The 22,624-nt window shown below is 44.9% G+C and overlaps 1 protein-coding gene across 9 annotated transcripts in view; it reads left to right on the top strand.

Annotated features, from left to right (window-relative positions):
- The window catches only part of LOC135240535 (NACHT, LRR and PYD domains-containing protein 3-like), a 169,044-nt gene extending 146,651 nt beyond the window's left edge, over positions 1 to 22,393 (top strand). For 4 of the 9 annotated variants that reach the window (XM_064310129.1, XM_064310128.1, XM_064310122.1 and 1 more), the window contains 4 exons: positions 10,075 to 10,248; positions 11,478 to 11,639; positions 11,998 to 12,044; positions 21,434 to 22,392. In XM_064310129.1, coding sequence (XP_064166199.1) covers positions 10,075 to 10,248; positions 11,478 to 11,639; positions 11,998 to 12,044; positions 21,434 to 22,176 — 1,126 coding nt within the window. In that variant the 3' untranslated portion in view covers positions 22,177 to 22,392. Of the gene's footprint in view, positions 1 to 10,074; positions 10,249 to 11,477; positions 11,640 to 11,997; positions 12,045 to 21,433 lie in introns of all 9 variants that reach the window. The other 5 variants (XM_064310127.1, XM_064310124.1, XM_064310125.1 and 2 more) reach the window with 3 other exon arrangements.
- The last annotated feature ends 231 nt before the right edge of the window (positions 22,394 to 22,624 follow it).

Genomic DNA, 22,624 nt, shown 5'->3' with positions numbered 1-22,624 from the left:
GGTTCGGAAACTGCGTGGGCGGGGTCGAGGGCGTACTCCTTGCGTTTTGAGTGACAGCTAGTGGGCGGACCGTCTGAGGCTGACTACAGCTAGAGTGACTGCCGGTTTTTCCCACGGCGCACAGAAAAATACATTATTAAATGACAGAAAAGTAGACAGCTGAAGTCAGCATTCCCTCCCAGTGAGCTAGTACAATGAACTCGGGCGAATTCAAATTACGATGGCGGGGGGGGAAAAAAAGTGCGGATGGTGGGAAAATGTTGACTGTGACAGCCATCAAGATAAAATAAGAGGGTGACAGGCTACATTTCAGTAGACAGGTAAAGCAGGGTTTTCCCTAGGTTTTCAGAGAGCTTAGGCGCTCTCAACTATATTTTGTAACAGCGTTTATATATATATATATATATATATATATATATATATATATATATATACAGGGTTTCCCCCAGAAAAGTTGTTAGGCCCGGTGGCAGGTATCTTTTGACGGGGGCCGGCAGCCCGGCGCGGGCCGGCGGCCAAGTGTCTTTTTTGATGGGGGCCCGGCATGGGCCTGCGACAGACTGATGGCAGCATTAAGCTAGGGCCCTATAGTTTCTGTGATAACAGAATCATGGACGGAATTGCGGAATTGATAATTTAAAAAAGCTATAACAGAGATTCCATAGGGCCCTACATTAAGTCAGTGCTAAAAGCTGACTGGAGATTTGAAAATATAACTACGTAATGTGAATGTTGTTGTAAAGAAGTAATTTATTCAATACATATTTTAAAAAATCAACAACTATTTACAGCATAGCATAGTCTTACAAAGAATCTGACAACAATGTACAGACTTGGAATGCTGTGTTTAACAACAAAAGAAATTGAATTTAATTAAAATAAATAATATCAAAGTTTTTTCACTCTTCAAAAAACTTGTATTCAAGTCCTGATTGGCTACTTAATCTTACAACAAGCCTTGGAATGCGGGGTACATTTAAATAGGAATGGCTCCAAGTTGTCCTATTCCTTGGAATTCGTATGGCTCCGAGCTTACCGCTTATGATTCCGCTTATCGAAGCCAGCATGATTTTATGACAGCTGCGCACTGCAAAACAATGACGTAACGCCTAGGGGGAGGCATGCACGCAGGCAGCCTCTCTCAGGTGTTTGTTTTGAACGGCAGCTGTTACAACAAATTTGATCCGGGCTGCCAGCCTTAATACATTCTGTTGCGATAAAGATTCTAAGACAACTCAGCAATTTCTCAACGCTGAAGTTGGCTCCCGATCAAGCGGCCAAAACCAGACTTCGTTTTTGAAGCTCATTTCCTGGTGTTGTAGTTCCTGGTTGCTCACTAGCGCCACTACGGATGGCTGCAGTATAGGTGTTTTCATATCCGGTTTCCATGTAAGTCTACGGTACAAATGCGATCAAAATACAAAGTCAATAATTTTTTCTCACAAGAACAAATAGTCATAATAGGTGTATTTTATTCGTCTTATGACTGTCCATGGGTCGATTTCATGATTTATTGCGTCATTTGGGCACAGTGTCAATATTTGTTCTGGACCAATGAGGTACAGCTTGCGTCACTTCCGGATTACTGCGGAGGACTAAGTGGACTAAGTGGGTTAAGTGGGCTATTTCTTTAGCCCACTTAACCGAATAATTAGTTGACAGAAAGCGTAATCAGCTAACGCTTATTTGCTATATGTGGTAGTCCAGTAGCCTATGCTAAAACAGTTCGCAACTTCGGCTACCAAGCCATTTGACTAGCTAGCTAACCCTAACCGGCAAATATTCCATCTGTCAAACGTGTTTGACGGCTTGTCAGTCGTGTACATTCCGTAAATGTCTACCTGGGCTAGGCTGCACGAATGTGACAAAGCTAGAAGCTAGCAAGAAAATAATAATTAGAAATTCAATGTACATTATTTTTGTCTTTATGCAACAGGTGGAAAACTTTCTCTTCAAAGTGCGTTGTCATATTTACACGCCTGTAGATCAGTTATTAAAATACTTGGTAGATTTGTTAATCACCGCTGACAGTGTTAATTTTTATTCGGTAAAAAGTGACTTGCGAACGATCAGCTAGCGTCACCCAGCAAGTAAACACCACAAACGGCGATGGAGTAGTAGCAGTTAATGGCTCATTAACTGACTGTGGCGAAAACCTACGACGATAACTTGCTTGGTTAACAGCAGGTCTACCAGACAGTTATATGAAAATTAGCCTAGTCAAATCACCAGTAGTCTACACATCTGATTGATTGACCATCAGATCAGTGCAGTCGATGTTCTTCCCCTGTAGTTCATATTGCTAATGCGTGAGCTAACCACGGATAGCTTACCTAGCTCACTGGCAAGCTGATATGCTAGCTAAGCATATTCGTTTTGCCGAGAAACATAAACTGAAGATAACTGAACATAATTGTATTATTAATGTCATACATATAACTTGATTACATGACACAGTACAGTCACGGATGGAAATTAAACGTAAACATTTGATCATATATTTTAAAACATAACGGCAGACAGCCAGCTAGCCTCAAGTTCGTTCTGCAATCGTTCGTTCAGGTTGATGGGCTTTTCCGCACCGTACTGTCAATCACATTATAAAAATCACAAGACCGCTTAACTCTATGGTTTTGGCTCCAAATCGAGAACATGGCCGCGCCCGCCATTGAGCTTCAAAACGTGTTTTACAGAACCACGGAGAGGCAATGGGTGACGTCACAGTAGCTTTGTCCATATTTTTTACAGTCTCTGCTCCCGATTCGCAGCTCCCGATTCGAAATTTCCGGTCCACCTTAAATCGGTTGCGTTATATGATTGGACGGTTTCGCGGTCTTCCTTACGTATTTGCGAAGGTTATAATTTGCTTCTAAAAGAGAGATATGGATGAAGAGAGAAATTAAACAAAGGTGGTAATGAGAATTTAAAAAAAAAACTTTTTAATTATGATACGTTCACTTATCATGTCTTTTAAGACTGTACTATGGACAGATCAGTGTCACGCATTTTGTTTTTAAAAAGTGTGAAAATTTGACATTTAATTACGACAGAAGGGCTCCTGAAGTGGTCTACATCCTACCCCATTTCTGTGAAATTTTACTATTGCATTTTTTAATAATCCTACCTCAAAATTTCCATGTAATCCAATAGACGCCAATTGAAAAATATGAAAGTCTGGACAAGAATTTCTCTCCAAATGTAAAAGTTCACAAAATTCTGACACTTGTTCCTGGCAGAAGGGGTCCTGGTCTAAATTCTAACCCATTTCTATGAAATTTTACTGTAGCATTTTTTAATAATCCCACTTCAAACTTTCCATGTAATCCAATAGACGCCAATTAAAAAAAGTGCTTTTTTGTAGAGCCCGACCGATGCCAGATTTTTGGGTCCGATGCCAATCCCGATTTTGGAGAGTCCTAGCCCACCGATTACCGATGTTTTGACCGATATTTTGTCAAAAAGTGCAATTTGTGCAATTGACCTCTATTGGATTACATGAAAAGTTTGAGGTGGGATTATTAAAAAATGCTACATTAAAATTTCACAGAAATGGGGTAGGATGTAGACCAGGACCCCTTCTGCTAGGAACAAGTGTCAGAATTTTGTGAACTTTTATATTTGGAGAGAAATTCTTGTCCACACTTTCATATTTTTCAATTGGCTACTGAATCTTACAACAATGTACAGCCTTGTAATGTTGGGCACATTTCAACAACAACAAAATATCTATGTATCTGTGTTACTGACTGTTTGGCAAGTTAGCTAAATGACCACGTTGTCGTGCACATCAATGTCATCAAGCTAACGTTATTGATAAACAAGTGATGTCGTTATTTCGATGGCGATTAATAAATCATGTAATGTTACAATGTATCGAACGTACATTCATGCTACTAGTTTAACGTTACCTACACACTGCTTAAGTTAATATAAAAAGAATGTACTTACTGACGAGATTAAGTGATAACACCATTTGTAATGAGAATAGTTAGCCTACTAAAGAAATGGTGCCTTGCTAGGTACCGTTAGCTTGTGACAGTTGGAAGCATCAAGTGTTGAACGTCACTCTGCACAATGAGGGTAAAGAACAGACCTGCTGTTTTCCTATAGTGCGTTCACATTTTAACCAACAGATGTCGCTGGTGAGCTTTTCAACCGAGCCGCCCCACTGTAACTAGTTTAAAAACATCTTAAAAATACATTTTAAAAAATTTAAAAATCCCCGATGCTTAGGCCCGGCGGGGGTCAATTTATATTTTTTTAAAAATAAATGTTTTTTATTTATTTAAATCACAGCACAAACAAGAAATCACAATGACCTCAATTGTTTAAAAAAAAAAAAAAACTTAAAAAGTACTGATATTTAAAGTGCTTGACAAACTCAAATAGGCTATTTAAATCAAACTCAAATAACTCAAACAAAAAGTTTTACGAGAAAAAATCATAATAGTACGAGAATAAAATCGTAAAATTTCGAGAAAAAAACATTTTTTTTTTTAGGAAAATATATTACCAGCAACCAAAAAAAACAGGCGAGAGGACAGTCTGCAGCCTGAGCCTGCAATTTCCTCCAAGTCCGTGTGGTTCTTTCTTCGGAATAGACAGTTTCTTGCACAATCTTTTCAATGTCCTGATACTTAGGATAAGCCAAAAGATTAAGTATTTCGTTATTTGTGAAACCTATACTGAAGTATAACTTCACAAGATGCTCCACCTTCCTCATTTTAACGCAGGCGACAGGCTGCTCTTCTGATATTTCCCCTCTAAAATAACACGTAGCCTAAAATTACGACTTTATTCTCGTAATATTATGACTTTTTTCTCGTCAAATTACGACTTTTTTCTCGTAATATTATGATTTTTTTTTCCTCGTAAAATTACGACTTTATTTTCATAATATTATGACTTTTTTCTCGTAAAATTTCGACTTTATTCTCCTAATATTACGACCTTATTCTCGAAATCTCAGAATTTTCCTCTGTGGCCATAATACTCCGTCATAACACACAGAGACAGACCTGCTAAATGTCAGGCGCACCGGTGCGACCAATGAAAATGTTTAGTCGCACAGATTTTTGGTCGCATGTGCTCTGGAGTCTTGGGTTATTCTCCGTACTGCTCCATACTGTGCTTGATCGAATTGTGGGGACTGCTCCGGGGTTCAGTCGCAGTTCTTTGCAAAATCCACTCTGTTTTTGCGGCCAATTCAAGAAGTCGTCTGATTTAAAATGCAGACTGCAGACTCTTGTGTTGTTTGACACTAATGAACCTGATAAAAAAGTCTACGCACTTGTTTTTTTTTTTACGTTTGTGTCCTTCGGGATTGTGTGTAGTGAGTCACTATTTGTGCATCCTTCGACACAACAGTGCCGCTTGCAAGGTGTCATGTTTGCCAGACTTGACAGTGGCAAATGCAGCCTAGCCCTCAATGTCATAAGCAAACACACGCTGTGATAGGCTGCATGCAAATGAGCCTGCTTACTGACGTCAGGAAGCGGCAATTTTAAAAATGTGGAAAAAACAGTAGGTGGCGCAGTGATTTTTAAAACACCAATTTTTGTAATTCAAAACAAAAAATTATAAATTGTAAATGATTTGATAATACAGCTGACACTGCCTATTTTACCACCAAGGGTTGTACAACATATAAGCGAAGCAATTTCAGTCTGACTTTAATCCTCTATCACAGCAAGCAAATAAAAGCAGGCTAAAACCTTATGAGGGTCGCCAGGTTTTTGGTTCCTGAGCAGAATGTTAGGTTTCATGGATTCTGTAGTATTCGGTCACAGTTGATGTGTCTGATTGACATGGTAAAAGATTGACCACCTGTATAGTAAAATGTTTCAGGTCTGTCACACATTGCAGTCTTCATCCATCTCCATTATTCACTACCTGCTATGAACTGTAATGAAATCCATACATTCACCCCACTCTCTTTCACACCCTGACCTTTTGATGAAGGTGAGTTTTACTCCTTCATCACACACCTGTGTGTGCTGCAGGATTGTGGTGTTTCTGAAAGGATTGTGAATAAAATAGTATTTTATTCTGCTGGTAAAGCCGGGCATTAACTCGCCGGCAGGGTATGTGTGTACATCATGGTGGGAGAGGAGTGTGGCACAGTGGGTAAGGAACTGCGCTTGTAACCGAAAGGTCGCAGGTTCGATTCCCGGGTAAGGACACTGCCGTTGTACCCTTGAGCAAGGTACTTAACCTGCATTGCTTCAGTATATATCCAGCTGTATAAATGGATACAATGTAAAGTGCTATGTAAAAAGTTGTGTAAGTCGCTCTGGATAAGAGCGTCTGCTAAATGCTGTGGAATTTTTAAGAGTTCAGTTTATTCCGCCGTACTTTTGTAAGTAGAAAAATAAATGCAGGCACGTCTTCGTTTCAAAATAGGTAGTTTAATGTAGCAAAGGAACTAGTGGGTCTGTTACCCAAGTACAGATAAACAAAGAACCAACAAATGACGGAGACAGTGAATACTTGTTCCCTGTTCCTTCAAGGAAACAAAGGGCCAAATGGTTATCTTAAACACATCACAGGGAAAGGGGGGGGGAGGTATTCAGACATTGGGGGGGAAGAAACAAGGTGTGGGGGAGTTGGACTGAAGTAGGGGGTAGAGGATATCACACAATGGTACTGCAAAGTGAGACAATTTGACTGGGCAAGGGGGTAGAGGATGTAGCACAAAGGGTGTGATTAAAAGGTTAATTTAACTGAGTGTGGTGGTAAACAATCAATGTTGTCTGTAACTGGCCCACTACAATGTGAGACACCTCAGAAGGGTAAACTGGCTCCCATGTTTTCCAACAAATGCCTGTAATGTAATGTTGTTCAGATTACATTACATGTGAGTTGCTGTTTAGATGCAGTGTTACATCGTTTAGTTTAGTCACTCTTCTGTGTCCCAAGTTATAGTCTGGATATTATACCATTGTAAGCAGTCATGCTGTGTGGAATAGTCTGATTCAGAGATCAATATTCTGGCTCTAACTGATATCATCTAAAGAATAACATCATTTACAGGAGTTTTTCTTAGATAAGTATTCTAATAACTTTCAAATGCCCCCACTTATTACATTTTTTGTGCAGTTTATATTACTCCACAAGGTCTACCAAACATGTTGATAAGGGGTTTTAAAAGAAAAAAAATGACTTAATAAATCAGGTTTTTATTGTCATTGTTATTATCATGGTTACAATAATAATTAAATGTAACACAATAATTAACCTGTTATATTCGCAAAAGCTGCGAGAATAAAATGAATGGATGGATTATAAGGCAAGGACACGCAGAAAATAGGTGCAATGTGTGGAATTTTCAAAAGACACCACGCTTTTAAAAATCTAGTGTCTACCAGCAGTAACAGTCAGTGGCAATAATCAGTTGTGGTGTTCTCATGCAGCCACTAGATGGCGCTACAGTGTAATTAGTGTGGTTGCCTCAGGCAACTACACTATTATTATCGCACATATTATTAGTGTGGTTGCCTTAGGGCAACTACACTATTATTATCGCACATATTATTATTATTATTCATATATTTTATTCTTTCCACCCATTTTTTGGACCGCTACTCCTCCCAGAGTTTTCACACCACATACACGTGCCATATGTCAAAATGACCGGCTTCTTTGGGAATCGTGTGCTATTACTTTGTGGAAAGTTTCGCTGCACGGTTTTTGAGAAATATTAATTTTTATGCCCAATTTTTCCCCATAGAGATGAATGGAGAAGGTGACGTCATTCATATGCGAACGGTGAAGTTACAGCATTGGTCGGCTTTGCACACGTGATGCGGTCAGCTCTACGGTCTCAGCAGGCAGGATAGGAAATAGCTGATTGCGGAAGTGAAAGAACGATATTCAAAATGAAAAATTACAAATGAAAACGCTGTCAGCTAGGTATATCAACAAACATATGGCTTAGGCATACCCAGAAGTCCTCAATAATAATAGTATTTCACGAGACATTACGCTAATTCGTTGACGACGTTTCGTCACATGCAGCGTCTTAGAATGCTAGTGCTAACAAACAGTGAACGGCTTTAATGCGATAATGAGAGCACTTTCGGTTGACCTAAAAAAACGATATAAAAAACCAACAATATACGTGCTGTTATACCTGGTTAGAAAGCTTATGCTCTCAGCTACTGAATGAACGAATTTTCAAACAAGCCAGACTTTCCGTCTTTGCATGCTAGTGCTAACAAAGAGCGAATACGTTCTATGACATGATGACATAGCTTTCGGTTGACCTAAAAAAACGATATTAAAAAAACAAAAATAGACGTGCTGTTATACCTGGTTAGAAAGCTTATGCTCTCAGCTACTGAATAAACGAATTCTCAAACAAGCCAGACTGTACTGAAAACTGGAACAACGCCGTCAACAGCACGTGTGCAGTAGCTTCAGGTCCGGTCTAACTCCAGAAATTTGGGTCAGCTAACACGTAGTAGGCTATCCTGTGTCTATGAGTTCGTATCTAAGGTAACAGATTAAACTCTGAATTGCAGCACAGTTAAATGTTTTTATTTGAATGGTAAAAATGAGCTGAACTTAACGTAAAACCATAAATCAATCGCATTCATCTCCCTAGCCCTGTCTTGCTTTTTAAAATGGAGCGGTTGTGCAGTGCAGATATAACGTTTTTCCAAGACCCTCTGAAGTGGCCAGCTAGCTTTATGATTCGCCGTCACTCGTCACAGCATACCGTGAGTAAATCGCTGATCTCAAGTATTGATGAAGGGTTAATTTAGCTCTGAATACGTGTGTTGCAAATGAACTCGTTGCCGTGATGTTATATCATGTATACCATACTATGTCTCTGCTCATGCTACAGAAACTGTTCGCTCCGTTCAGCACAAAGTTGACTTTGTGTTGGCGGCAACCACACTTCACAATTTCTGCAGGAATTGTCTAGTTCCAGTTGATGCCGTAGTAAAGTTGCATTGCTGGGAGGTCGTGCCAGATTAACTGATCTTACACGGCCCCGGCTCTGCTTCAGCTGTTAGCAGGTACAATATCGCAGGTCTGACCAATAATATCATGACTGGTAGATAAAACCTTCATGTTATTTTATATACTGGTGTAATATATTTAAGTTGTCTGTGACAGTTAGCTGCTTAATTCCTCAATGGCTCCGCTAGCTAGGTTGGGTCATGAAGTAACGTTAAGGTAGGTTGTGCTGGCTAGTAGCTAGCTAACTCGCCTGTGAGTCAAAGCGAAAGCTGAACTTACAATAACGGCAACAAGTGTCAACTTGAGGGTCATGTTGTTTGATGAAAATGGTAAACAAATGATATTTGCAAAGTGTTAATAGTTATTATCAAATAATTGTGTTATGTAACTGTAGGTCTGCATTTTCAAAGAATGAACTAGCTGAGGTAACAGTAAACAGCTCAGAGCGAGCTGTCATCGCCATGGTAACCAACCGACCCTCCTAACGGCCACATTTTCAACAGCGTAGTCATGTTTATCGTCACGTTACTTTGGCTAGAGGTAAATAAGAAAGAGAACAATTTTGTATTGTATGCGATTTCATTTCACCTTAAAGAATATTTAAAAATTAATGTAAAAAACACTGACAGACTGTATAATTAGTTAAACTGAAATTGTTTGATAACTTGATTGTTACATGATTAGGAAGAAAATGTTATCAGGATAACAGTAATGTGTTTAGCTAATGGGTTCTACTTGTACATTAAGAGTTATATTTATCTATTCATAATGATGAATATTGAGCGTCTTTGAAATTTATAGACGTTTATGAACTGAAGAACATGTCAGGTGAGGTAAAGTGCACCACAAAAATGCTGTTTTTTGTGTTTGCAGATTAAATTAATATGTTTGCAAAGCAGATAAGTTCATCATATGGAAAGGGTTATTAGAGCCCAGTAATTGCCTTAAACTTTTTGGATTAGTCAGAATACTTTATGAACTTAATTTACACACCCCCTCCCTATTTTTGTGTGTACATCTCAGGAATGCGTAGGTACGTATATATCAACTGTCAAGGTGCACAGTGTCACAACTGTGAATTTGTGCATGTGTGTGGTCTCTCCACAGGCTGGGTTGGTGTAATCTCACAGAGGGCTGCTGTGATGTCCTGGCCTCAGTCCTGCGTTCTCCTCACTCAGAGCTGAGAGATCTGGAGCTCAGAGACAACGAGCTGCAGGATTCAGGAGTGAGAGCGCTCTCTGCTGGACTGCAGGACCCACACTGTAAACTGCAGAGACTGGGGTGAGTACAAACACACACCCCTTCAATAAATTAGGGCTACAATGTGACTAAATACAAAACTGATGTCAGTGTGTTTCTAATGTGAAAACAGACACTCCACAGAACTGAAACAGCATGTTCCTGTTCTTCCTCTTGGTAGAATTCGACTCTACACAAATAAATGAAAAAAATGAATTAGTCCTGTTTACTGAACTGTAGTGGGGTGTAAACTCAAATGTGTCTGATAATGACTCATTCCACATTCATGTTATTTTAGTTTGACACACACAGCCCTGTTAGTTTATATTATATTACATTACATTTATTTGGTAGACGCTTTTATCTAAAGCTACGTACAATAAGTGCATACAAAAGGTAACTGGAACAACTACAAAACACAGGTCCGATAAGGTACAATACTTTGTACAGTTATTCATAGCCATGAACATATTAAGTCCAGTTCACACAGTGAACATTACTCTGACCTAACCTATGCTAAGTCAAACTAGGAGGCATTACAAGCAACAACATCTAGACAGTGATACAAGGCACAATAAGTGCTGGATGGAGGTACATGTAGCATGAGTGGCACAGGAGGTACATGTGTAGAAATAGGGGGATTTAAGTGATAGAAATGATCTACAGAGTGGTGGCAGTTAGTTAGTCCAGGTATAGTCTGAATAGATGTGTCTTCATACCGCGGCAGAAGATGGGTAGTGAGGGAGAGGTTCGTAGAGGAACAGGGAGTTTGTTCCACCACTGGAGAGCTAGGGTGGAGAAGCTCTGTAGTAGAGACAAGATAGAACCCTTTACCTGGATGGCAGGGGGTGCAAGGCAGTGGTCAAGTGGGCGTATAGGATTTAATCATGTGCTGCAAGTGGACAAGGGCCATCCTGTTGGCTGCAGTGTAGGTGAGGGTCAGGACTTTGAACCTGAACCTGGCAGCGACTGGTAGCCAGTGGAGTGACCTCAGCAGGGGAGTGACGTGGGAGAACTTGGGAAGGTTGAAGACAATTAATGTGTGTAAGGTGGGTAACACACTGCTATGTGTTTGACACACACAGCCCTGTTAGTTTATATTAATGTGTGTAAGGTGTGTAACACACTGCTATGTGTTTGACACACACAGCCCTGTTAGTTTATATTAATGTGCTGTAAGGTGTGTAACACACTGCTATGTGTTTGACACACACAGCCCTGTTAGTTTATATTAATGTGTGTAAGGTGTGTGTGTGTTCCTCTCTCTACAGGCTGTCAGGCTGTAGAGTCACACAGAGAGGCTGTGATTCTCTGGCTTCAGCTCTGTGTTCAAACCCCTCACACCTGAGAGAGCTGGACCTGAGATACAATCACCCAGGAGACTCAGGAGTGAGAGCGCTGTCTGCTGCTAAACTGGACACACTCACACTGCTGTAAGTACAGAGAGTTTCCACACTGCACCTCACACACACACACACACACACACACAAGGAGTTGGGGGGTGCATGGAGGGCACTGTACAAACCAGCGTTACCCAAGAGGGTTGGGGATCTCCAGTGGAGGGTGCTGAACGGGATCACTGCAGTAAATAGGGGGGAGGGGAGCTATTTTTGCACATGGAATAGGGTGAGGGAATGGAGTAAGTTTCCTTTGTGACAGATTTGTGTTTTTCATGTGATCTTGGTTTTGTGGTTTATTGTGTCCTTGTTTTTTTATGTGATGTCATTGGTGTGTTGAGAGTGGAAATAAAGGATGGTTAAAATTCTAAATTCTGTTCTGCTGTTCTTACAGTGTGGACCATGGAGGAGAGAACAGGACCAAACCAGGACCCAGGAAATGTGAGTGTATCAACACAGAACACTTTCCATAGATACACACTCTGCTGTGTGTGTGAGAGAGTGAGAGAGACTTCTCTCTTACACACATAAACACACAAACAGGAACACACATGTACACGAACACACACACACACAGAAGTACTATGACAGCTTTCTCTCTTTCACACACATAATGAGGTGAATATGGGACGGAGTGTAGCACAGTGGGTAAGGAACTAGACTTGTAACCGAAAGGTCGCGGGTTCGATTCCCGGGTAAGGACACGGCCGTTGTACCCTTGAGCAAGGTACTTAACCTGCATTGCTTCAGCATATATCCAGCTGTATAAATGGATACAATGTAAAAAATGCTTTGTAAAAGTTGTGTAAGTCGCTCTGGATAAGAGCGTCTGCTAAATGCCTATAATGTAATGTAATGTAATGTAATATTAATAATGATAATTAATCTCATTAATGTCTCTGGTGTGCAGACGGCTGTCAGCTCACACTGGATCCAAACACAGCGAACAGAGAGCTGTCTCTGTCTGAGGGGAACAGGAAGGTGACACACACACCGGGGAGAGAGGAGCAGCCACATCCTGATCATCCAGAGAGATTTGAGGTCTGGTCCCAGGTTGTGTGCAGAGAGAGTTTGTGTGAGCGCTGTTACTGGGAGGCTGAGTTCAGTGTGTCTGAGAGGGGACAGGTTTATATAGCAGTGACAGATAAAGGAATCAGCAGGAAAGGAGAGGTTTCTGACTGTGAGTTTGGATGGAATAAAAACTCCTGGGGTCTGAGGTGCTATAAACTCAGTGACTCTGATAAACTCAGACACTCTGTCTGGCACAATAAGACCCAAACACACATACCTACCCTCATCTCCCCCTACTGCAGAGCAGGAGTGTGTGATGATGATGATGATGGTAGAGGAGTGTGTGTGTACAGGGTAGGAGTGTGTGTGGACCGTCCGGCTGGCACTCTGTCCTTCTTCAGCGTCTCTGACTCTGACACACTGACCCTCCTGCACAGACTTCACACACACTTCATTCAACACACACCCCTCTGTGCTGGATTTAGAGTGTGTGACTCCTCAGTGTCCCTCTGCTAACTGGAGTAGAGACACACACATGCACACACACACACTCATATACACATACACACACACACCACGCTCATATACCCACTCACACACACACACCACACACACTCATATACACATACACACACTCAATCACACACACACCCACACCTACACACATCCACACACACACTCTCACACACACCCTTTCTCTCTCACACTCACACTCATGCACACACTCACAAATACACACTTTGATGTACACACATGCACACGCACTCACACACCAACGCACACACACACTCGTGCACACACACTCACACTCTTACACACACACACTCTCTCACACCCAATCACTCACACACCCAATCACACACATGCAGACAGACACCTGCACACATGAACACACACAATCTCTCACACACACAAACACACACATTCACCAGTACACTCTCACGCGCACACACACATGCTTACATACGTACACACGCTCATAACTGTATGCACACACACACACACACTCTCTCTCATACTCAGTCACTCACACACACACCCTCTCTTTCTCACACACACACACACACACACACTTACATCCACAGTCACACACACGTTCACACAAACGCACGTACACACACACACACAAACTCATGCACTCACACACGTACATGCGTGCAGAGAGACAAACACGTGTCAACATACACTCCTCAGTGTCCCTCTGCTAACTGGAGTAGAGACACACACACATGCGCGCACACACAAACATGCACACACATTTATTTTTTTGTACATTTTAATACATTTATATTGCAAATGTTCAAGGTGTGTTTATGTAGCACAGTGGGTAAGGAACTGCGCTTGTAACCGAAAGGTCGCAGGTTCGATTCCCGGGTAAGGACACTGCCGTTGTACCCTTGAGCAAGGTACTTAACCTGCATTGCTTCAGTATATATCCAGCTGTATAAATGGATACAATGTAAAGTGCTATGTACAAAAGTTGTGTAAGTCGCTCTGGATAAGAGCGTCTGCTAAATGCCTGTAATGTAATGTACTTTTGATTATTAAAACATTAATATAACATTGACAGTAATGCCAAAAGATGGCAGGGTAAAATGTTTTTGAAGTAATAATTCTGTCTCCAGTATCTGCATCTTTTTTTAAAAGAAGCCAGTGGCAAACTCCTGCACTTTAATGTGCATTTTACTAGTTTTTACAGTTGCTTTCATTCATTTTCACAAGAGTTCCAATGTGCAAATTTCTGTAGGCAAATGCAGCTGATAGGGAGAATGCAGAATGATCACTGCAGTGTACTTATTTCCTTTCATTATTGTAAATATTGATGGATTGAGTTTCCTTATTAATTCTGTTGGGATTGTTTTTTTTTTTTTTTTTTTTTTGTTGCTTCAATTTTCTGTATTTTCAGACAATAATATGCAATGATTAAACCTGAATTATAAAAATATCAGATGTGTTGGTGTTATGATTTATTATTGTGTGATGTATTGAACTCCTATGACGCAGTAGTACTTATTTCATATTCTGTATGGGATTATGTTTGGGCTCAATATGAGTAGATCAGCATGGGGCTAAAATCTGCAGTTGAAGCAATGACATTCATCTACAGTAGTGGAAATAAAATCCATTATAAGAAAAGTTGTGTAGTGTCTGATAAATGTTTGCTTTTGTTACTGTAGTGTAACCACAACTCAATACATTTTGAAAAGCCACTGCTTGTCTGTTGAGCTAGTATATTTGTTACCTCTCAAATAAATGGTTTTCCTGTAGGTTTTAACCTGGATCTGCTGCACATAAATTGAATGGATTAGACCACTAAGCCAAAATCAGGGCAGAAGTGTGGTTTGCATGACACCCAGTCTTTGAGATGTTCCTGAGACCCTGCAGTTATTCTCATTTTTTCAGATGCATTTCTAATATCTGCAGTCACACATTACAAATGCATTACAGTATGTTATGATTGCTTTGGCTCAATGTGGAAAACTCAATTTGCCAAACTGACTGGCAAAATTCTTACCCTAAGACACTAATTGCAGTACCTACCCACAAAGTGCACAACTCTAAATCACACTCAGTTTTCACAATACAGTCGTCTCGTATTAGTACAATGTTCCAATGCTTATTGCTAGACATGCAGATTGTGAAATGAAGTCAAGATGTTTGCAATCCTGTCTCACTTCCAGCAACATTGCCCAGGTGAGTCGCATTGCAGAATGATTGGTAATCCCAACATAAAAGGCTGTTTTACAGCACTACATTAAGCGGTGTCTGACAACATGGAGCAGCCCAATGCAGTTGGTACTCTTGGACGGGTCATGGCTGAGGTTGTGGTCAAGAAGGTAGCAGAAATACCATGGTACTGAATGAATTTAGAGCCGCAGTGATTGACCATGTCATAAATCCAGGCATGACAATGGGAGAAGCTGGAAGGATTGTAAGGCCAAACTTGTGAACAGTGGTATCTAATAAGAGATTTTGTACTGAACATTGATAAGTCAATAATTTACTGCAAAATGTGATACTGTAATTACAGGATTGTTGTGTTTGTGTCATTTTATATTATTTCTGTTCCGTGACGAGCCTGTAAGCCATGCTAATCATTTTTATTAGAGTCCGCGCAACTCTGTTTTTCCAAAATGCCGGCTTATTCCACATGGGGGAAAATTGCGTTTGTGTTCCTGTGGCAATGTCCGTTCTCTCTGTTCTGATAATGTGATTATTTTTCTTTTATCAGATAAGGCCTGCTGGTGCAAGTTTGTAATTGTGGCAAGTGAGTGCCACCCCTCCTGTTTAAACACACACTCACGGGAGACAGTGGTTCCTTAATCAGCACTTCCGTGCTCTTTTATTTACCGATGCGTTTTTACAGAACTATTTACACACAAACGACGGTTCCGCAGCCGTCTTGTTGTCAGCCCTCTCGCTCCAGCTTCCGGTCTTCCCTTAAAAACCCCAGGCTCACTGTTGAAAGCAATCAGAGGCAATCAGCGCAATTAAACAATTAACAATTATCGGCGCTGATTACCTCCAGCTGACAGTCGTGACGAAGGATCCGAGAGCCGCTCCTCTCACACTCTCTCTCTGCAGCCGACGCTCAAACCACGCCCACCCCACCACATACCCCCACCGCCCGACTTAGGCCGGGGAGCCATCCGGCCGATGACCAACCCCCCCCTCCCCCCCCTCCTGGGGGCGAGAGAGGAAGTCCGCCACGACCATCCGTACACCCGGTCTATGGATCACCTTGAAGTTAAAAGGCTGCAAAGCCAGATACCACCGAGTGATCCGGGCGTTGGTATCCTTCATGCGGGAAGCCATTGGAGGGGGGCATGGTCCGAACAGAGGGTGAATGGGCGACCCAGAAGGTAATACCGGAGGGCTCCGACCGCCCACCGAATTGCGAGGCACTCTTTTTCCACCGTGCTGTACTTCGCCTCCCGTTGTGACAGTTTTCGGCTAATGTACAGCACGGGCGGTCGACTCCCTCCACCTGCTGGGTCAAAACAGCCCCCAGCCCTCTGTCCGACGCGTCGGTCTGCAAAACAAAAGGGAGAGAGAAGTTAGGTGTGAACAAGAGCGGCTCCCCACAGAGAGCTTCTTTTACCCTCTCAAACACCCGCTGGCACGGTTCCGTCCACTGGACCGGATCTGAGGCACCTTTTCGGGTTAAGTCAGTTAGGGGGCTGGTTAGCTCCGAAAATGCCGGGATGAACCTCCTGTAATAGCCGGCCAGCCCCAAGAACCTCCTTACCTCTTTTTTGACTTGGGTCGGGGACAGGCTGCAATCGCCGCGGTTTTGTCCACTAGAGGCCGCACCTGTCCACTTCCCAAGTGGTACCCCAAATACCGTACCTCCGCTCGGCCAATAGCACACTTCTTTGGGTTAGCCGTGAGCCCTGCCTGCCTTAAGGATTCGAGCACTGCCCCCACATGCTGCAAATGCTGCTCCCAACTGCTGCTATGGATGATTACATCATCCAGATAGGCAGCAGCATAACCAGCATGCGGACGCAATACCCGATCCATTAGGCGCTGGAAGGTGGCAGGGGCTCCGAATAACCCAAACGGAAGTGTCCTGAATTGGTACAAACCATCCGGAGCGGAGAAAGCCGTTTTTTACTTAGATTTGGCAGATAAGGGAATCTGCCAGTAACCCTTGGTTAAATCCAGCGTCGAAAAAAATTGAGCCGTGCCAAGCCGATCCAAGAGCTCGTCGACCCGAGGCATTGGATAAGCATCAAACCGTGACACTTCATTTACCTTTCTATAATCCACACAGAAGCGAATAGACCCATCAGGCTTACCTACCAGCACAATGGGGCTACTCCAGGGACTGTGGGATTCCTCTATTACCCCCAGCTCTAGCATTGCCTTTATTTCTGCCTGAACCAATTTCTTTTGTGTTCCGGCAATCTATAGGGGCGGGTCCGCACCGTCACCCCCGGGAAGTCTCAATGTGGTGGTGTATGAGGTGCGTGCGTCCTGGTATGGGGGAAAACACATCAGCAAAACGCTTTTGCAACAAGGCAAGGTCTGCTCTCTGATTCGGTGAGAGATGGTCATCTGAAAGGGTTGAGATCTGATTGGATGAATTTGGTACCTCCGGCCCCAGCTCATCTCTCTCCTTATCCACCGTAACCAGAGAGACAGCCACCACCTCCTTCCACGCTTTCAGGAGATTGAGGTGATAAATCTGTTTTGCCCCCTCTCTATCAGTACGCTCTACCTCATAGTCAACCTCCCCCACTCGCCGTGTGACCGCAAAGGGCCCTTGCCACTTGGCGAGTAATTTAGAACTAGAGGTAGGGAGTAACACAAGAACTTTATCTCCCGGTGAAAATTGCCGTAGTTCAGCTCCTCTGTTGTAGTGCTGTTGCTGACGTGCCTGCGCCTCGAGCAAATTCTCCCGTGACAACTTACCCAGTGTATGGAGTTTTGCTCGCAGGTCCAGCACGTACTGTAATTCATTTTTACTAGGACTTGGACCCTCCTCCCAGTTTTCTTTAACTAGGTCCAATATCCCCCGGGGTTTCCTACCGAACAGTAGTTCAAAGGGAGAAAATCCCGTGGAGGCCTGGGGAACCTCCCGCACTGCAAACACCAGAGGAGATAACCACTTATCCCAATTACGGCTATCCTCATGAACGAACTTCCGGATCATAGACTTCAATGTTCTATTAAAACGCTCAACCAGCCCATCCGTTTGGGGATGGTACACGCTGGTTCTAATAGAATGAATGCCCAATAACCCGTACAGCTCGCGTAGTGTGCGTGACATAAACTGTGTGCCCTGATCAGTCAGAATCTTTTTCGGGATTCCGACTCGGGAGATTATTTGAAACAATGCCTGCGCAACACTTTTTGCCGAAATGCTGCGCAAAGGAACTGCTTCGGGATACCTTGTCGCATAATCCACCAGAACTAACACGAAACGGTATCCCTGCGTGCTCCGATCAAACGGCCCGATGAGGTCCATCCCCACTCTCTCAAAAGGGACCTCCATTAGCGGAAGGGGGCGCAACGGCGCTTTTGGTATAGCCGGGGAATTTACTAGTTGGCATTCAGGGCACGACGCACACCACCGACGCACGTCGGCCCAAATGCCCGGCCAATAGAAACGGGCCATTATCCGGTTCAGTGTTTTCTCATACCCTAAATGACCAGCCATGGGGTTAAAGTGAGCCGTCTGAAAAACCATTTCCCGAGAGCTTTTAGGCACCAGCAATTGGGTGATTTCCTCCTTAGTCTGAGTGTCACGACACACTCTGTATAACCTATCCCGAATTATTACAAAATACGGGTGAGTGAGTGTTGCATCAGGGCGCACCTGTTGACCATCAATGGACATCACGCGGTCAAAGGCAAAGCGTAGGGTGTCATCACGAGACTGCTCGAGTGGGAAATCCTCCATGGGGCGAAACACCGGCACCTGCAGAGTCTCCCCCTGAGGCTCCACTGGTGCCGGCTCCCCCTCTGCTGCGTCGGACGACCCCGTGTCACCGCTGACAGCAGCACACACATCACACAGCCCTAGCTGTCGTGAACGCACCCGCCCTACCTTACCAGCTGCCTGGCAGAACCCCGGCCAATCAGTGCCTAAAATCAGAGGGTGCGAGAGGCGGGAGCTAACCGCAGCCTTTATTTTATGCTTTTTCCCTTGACACCGAATTTCCACTGAGACTATAGGGTACTCGTGTAAATCCCCATGCACACACCTTATAGATACCCTTGATGCTTCTAACAACGCCTCGGGTCGAACCAGGCTTTGTCGAATCATGGTCTGCATAGCCCCTGAGTCCAACAGCGCCTGGTGTTCACTCCCTTGAATCCTTACCGGAATACAGTACGCTCCGTCTGGATCGGGAGCGGAGGTGGGCGGGCCGACAACACGAACCACCTGCCCCACCTCCATGAGCGGGCACTCGCGGCGCAGGTGACCCGGTTGTCCGCACCGCCAACACCCCGGTCCGGGCGTCTGAGGAGCTCTCTGTGGGTCGTATCCCGCCGCCACTGAGCCTGGGGCTGGGGAAACAGAAAAAAAAGGGTTGGTGCGGGAAAATGCGGGGGTTTGGGCACGGGGAAGGGAGGAAGAAAGGGGGGAAGGAAGGGAACGAGGAAGGGCTCTCCTGCGCGGAGCCGTGTCTGCCCGTCCTTGCTGCTGCTGCTGCTGCTGTGACTGGCCGCGGGGGTAGAGCGCCAGGTGGTCCTCCGCCAGGGTGACGGCGGCTGCCACCCCGGTCGGCCGATGGCACCTCACCCAATTCGCCGTCTCCGCCGGGAGGCCATCGATAAAGCGTTCGAGGGCCACCAGCTCCACTACCTCGTCTGCTGACCGGAGTTCTGGTCGCAGCCACCGACGCGCCATGTCCAGCAGTCTCTGCGCGTATGCGAACGGTCGGTCCTCTCTGGCCAGGGCCGTCTCCCTGAACCGTCGCCGGTGTTCTTCCGGGCTGTATCCCAGACGGTCCAGGACCGCCTTCTTTAGGTTGCCGTAGACCGTCCGCGCTGTGGGGGGTAAGCTGTGTGCCGCCCGTTGTGCTTCCCCAGTCAAGAGGGGCAGGAGGCGGACGACCCACTCCTCCTCCGGCCATTTACTTGCCCTCGCGGCCACCTCAAACCCCTCAAGGAACGCCTCCGCGTCGTCCTCCGGGGTCATTTTTGGTAGATGGAGAGCCACGGGGGGTCCGGTCTGTCTCTCTCGGGAGCTGGTTTCTACCGCCAGCTGCAGTAGAGCCTGGGTCTGGAGGGAAGTTTGCGCCCGCAGAGCCTCCAGCTGTTCGGCGTGCATCGCCGCCTGCCTCTCCTGCATCGCCGCCATCCCCTCCAGCATCCTCGCCAGCGCTACCACCGGTTGTGGCGTTTCCCCCTGCTCCTGGCTGTGTTCCATGCTGTCTCCTGTGTGTTTAATACTCCCCCGCACGGGCCACCACTGTGGCAAGTGAGTGCCACCCCTCCTGTTTAAACACACACTCACGGGAGACAGTTGGTTCCTTAATCAGCACTGCCGTGCTCTTTTATTTACCGATGCGTTTTTACAGAACTATTTACACACAAACGACGGTTCCGCAGCCGTCTTGTTGTCAGCCCTCTCGCTCCAGCTTCCGGTCTTCCCTTAAAAACCCCAGGCTCACTGTTGAAAGCAATCAGAGGCAATCAGCGCAATTAAACAATTAACAATTATCGGCGCTGATTACCTCCAGCTGACAGTCGTGACGAAGGATCCGAGAGCCGCTCCTCTCACACTCTCTCTCTGCAGCCGACGCTCAAACCACGCCCACCCCACCACAGTAATGTTGCATTTGTATGTGTTATTTTTACTGTTTACGTGTGAAATGTCTAGAGTGTAAATGTTTCTGTTTAAATGATTGGTTGAATAACACATATCACCGCTGTTTTCACCGACCATGTTAAACGTACTCACTTGCGCGTCTCAGCTCCAAAGGCATGCTGATGGTAAACCCATATTCCAATCTGTTTGAAATGACACAAATTCTGCCTAGACATTTTTTTTACTCTACATATTGTTTATGCCCTGCACCTGAACAAATTGGATGTGCCCATTCTACTGTACCATCTCCTTTGTAAGCTAAGAAGTTCCTTTCAGCTGACTACATCAGAATCTGTACTACTGGCGTTTTATGAGAGCTTAAAATGTATAACATTGTTAATCAGAAATTATATCTGGGTGAGTAAATTGCTGGATATGCTGTAGAACATAGTTTGTCATTGATTTATAAATATACCAGTATATCCTGGGCTATCGCTGATTGTTTAATTGTGGTACATATAGCAGTGGCCTGATATGCATTCTATGTTTGCAGTTTGCTTCTACCTGACTGCTTCCCCCCAGCAGGGAGACAGAGGGACACAAACCCCCCAGCAGGGAAACAGAGGGGCACAACCCCCCCAGCAGGGGAAACAGAGGGGCACAACCCCCCAGCAGGGAAACAGAGGGGCACAAACCCCCCAGCAGGGGAAACAGAGGGGCACAAACCCCCAGCAGGGAAACAGAGGGGCACAACCCCCCAGCAGGGAAACAGAGGGGCACAACCCCCCAGCAGGGAAACAGAGGGGCACAAACCCCCCAGCAGGGAAACAGAGGGGCACAACCCCCCCAGCAGGGAAACAGAGGGGCACAACCCCCCCAGCAGGGAAACAGAGGGGCACAAACCCCCAGCAGGGAAACAGAGGGACACAACCCCCCAGCAGGGAAACAGAGGGGCACAACCCCCCAGCAGGGAAACAGAGGGGCACAACCCTCCCAGCAGGGAAACAGAGGGGCACAACCCTCCCAGCAGGGAAACAGAGGGGCACAACCCCCCCAGCAGGGAAACAGAGGGGCACAAACCCCCAGCAGGGAAACAGGGACACAGACCCCCAGCAGGGAAACAAAGGGGCACAGAAGACTCTGGGTCATCCCACCATGGATGGCGCAGGAGAGGTAGCAGGTTTTAGCAGTTTGTTAAGGTGGTCTGGGAGGATGAACAGCGTGGGAAAGTGGTGGACCGATCGCTCAGTGGGTCAGACTGGTGGAAGATACCACAAGCCAGGCTTAGCTTCCTGATCAGGGCCAATTATGACACCCTGCCTTCTCCTCAGAACCTGCACTAATGGTTTGGTGCGGATGAGACCGTCCGCTCTGTGCTGCACCCAAACGAGGCCTTCGGCACGTTCTGTCAGACTGTGAGACGGCTCCAACACAGGGACACAGAGCAGGCCTCCAGCACAGGGACACAGAGCAGGCCTTCAGCACAGGGACACAGAGCAGGCCTCTGGCACAGGGACACTGAGACAGCTCCAGCACAGGGACACAGAGCAGGTCTGTCAGGCTGTGAGACGTGGTCTACTCGGGCTAAGGTGGTGCTCCTTATTTGGAGACGTGGTCTACATGGGCGAAGGTGGTGCTCCTTATATGGAGACGTGGTCCACTCGGGCTAAGGTGGTGCTCCTTATATGGAGACGTGGTCTACTCGGGCGAAGGTGGTGCTCCTTATTTGGAGACGTGATCCACT

The sequence above is a fragment of the Anguilla rostrata genome, chromosome 15 (assembly GCF_018555375.3).
Source record: "Anguilla rostrata isolate EN2019 chromosome 15, ASM1855537v3, whole genome shotgun sequence".
Classification (NCBI taxonomy): Eukaryota; Metazoa; Chordata; class Actinopteri; order Anguilliformes; family Anguillidae; genus Anguilla; species Anguilla rostrata.
Note: the sequence above shows the minus strand (reverse complement) of the source record. Positions and strands in the feature narration are given on the sequence as shown.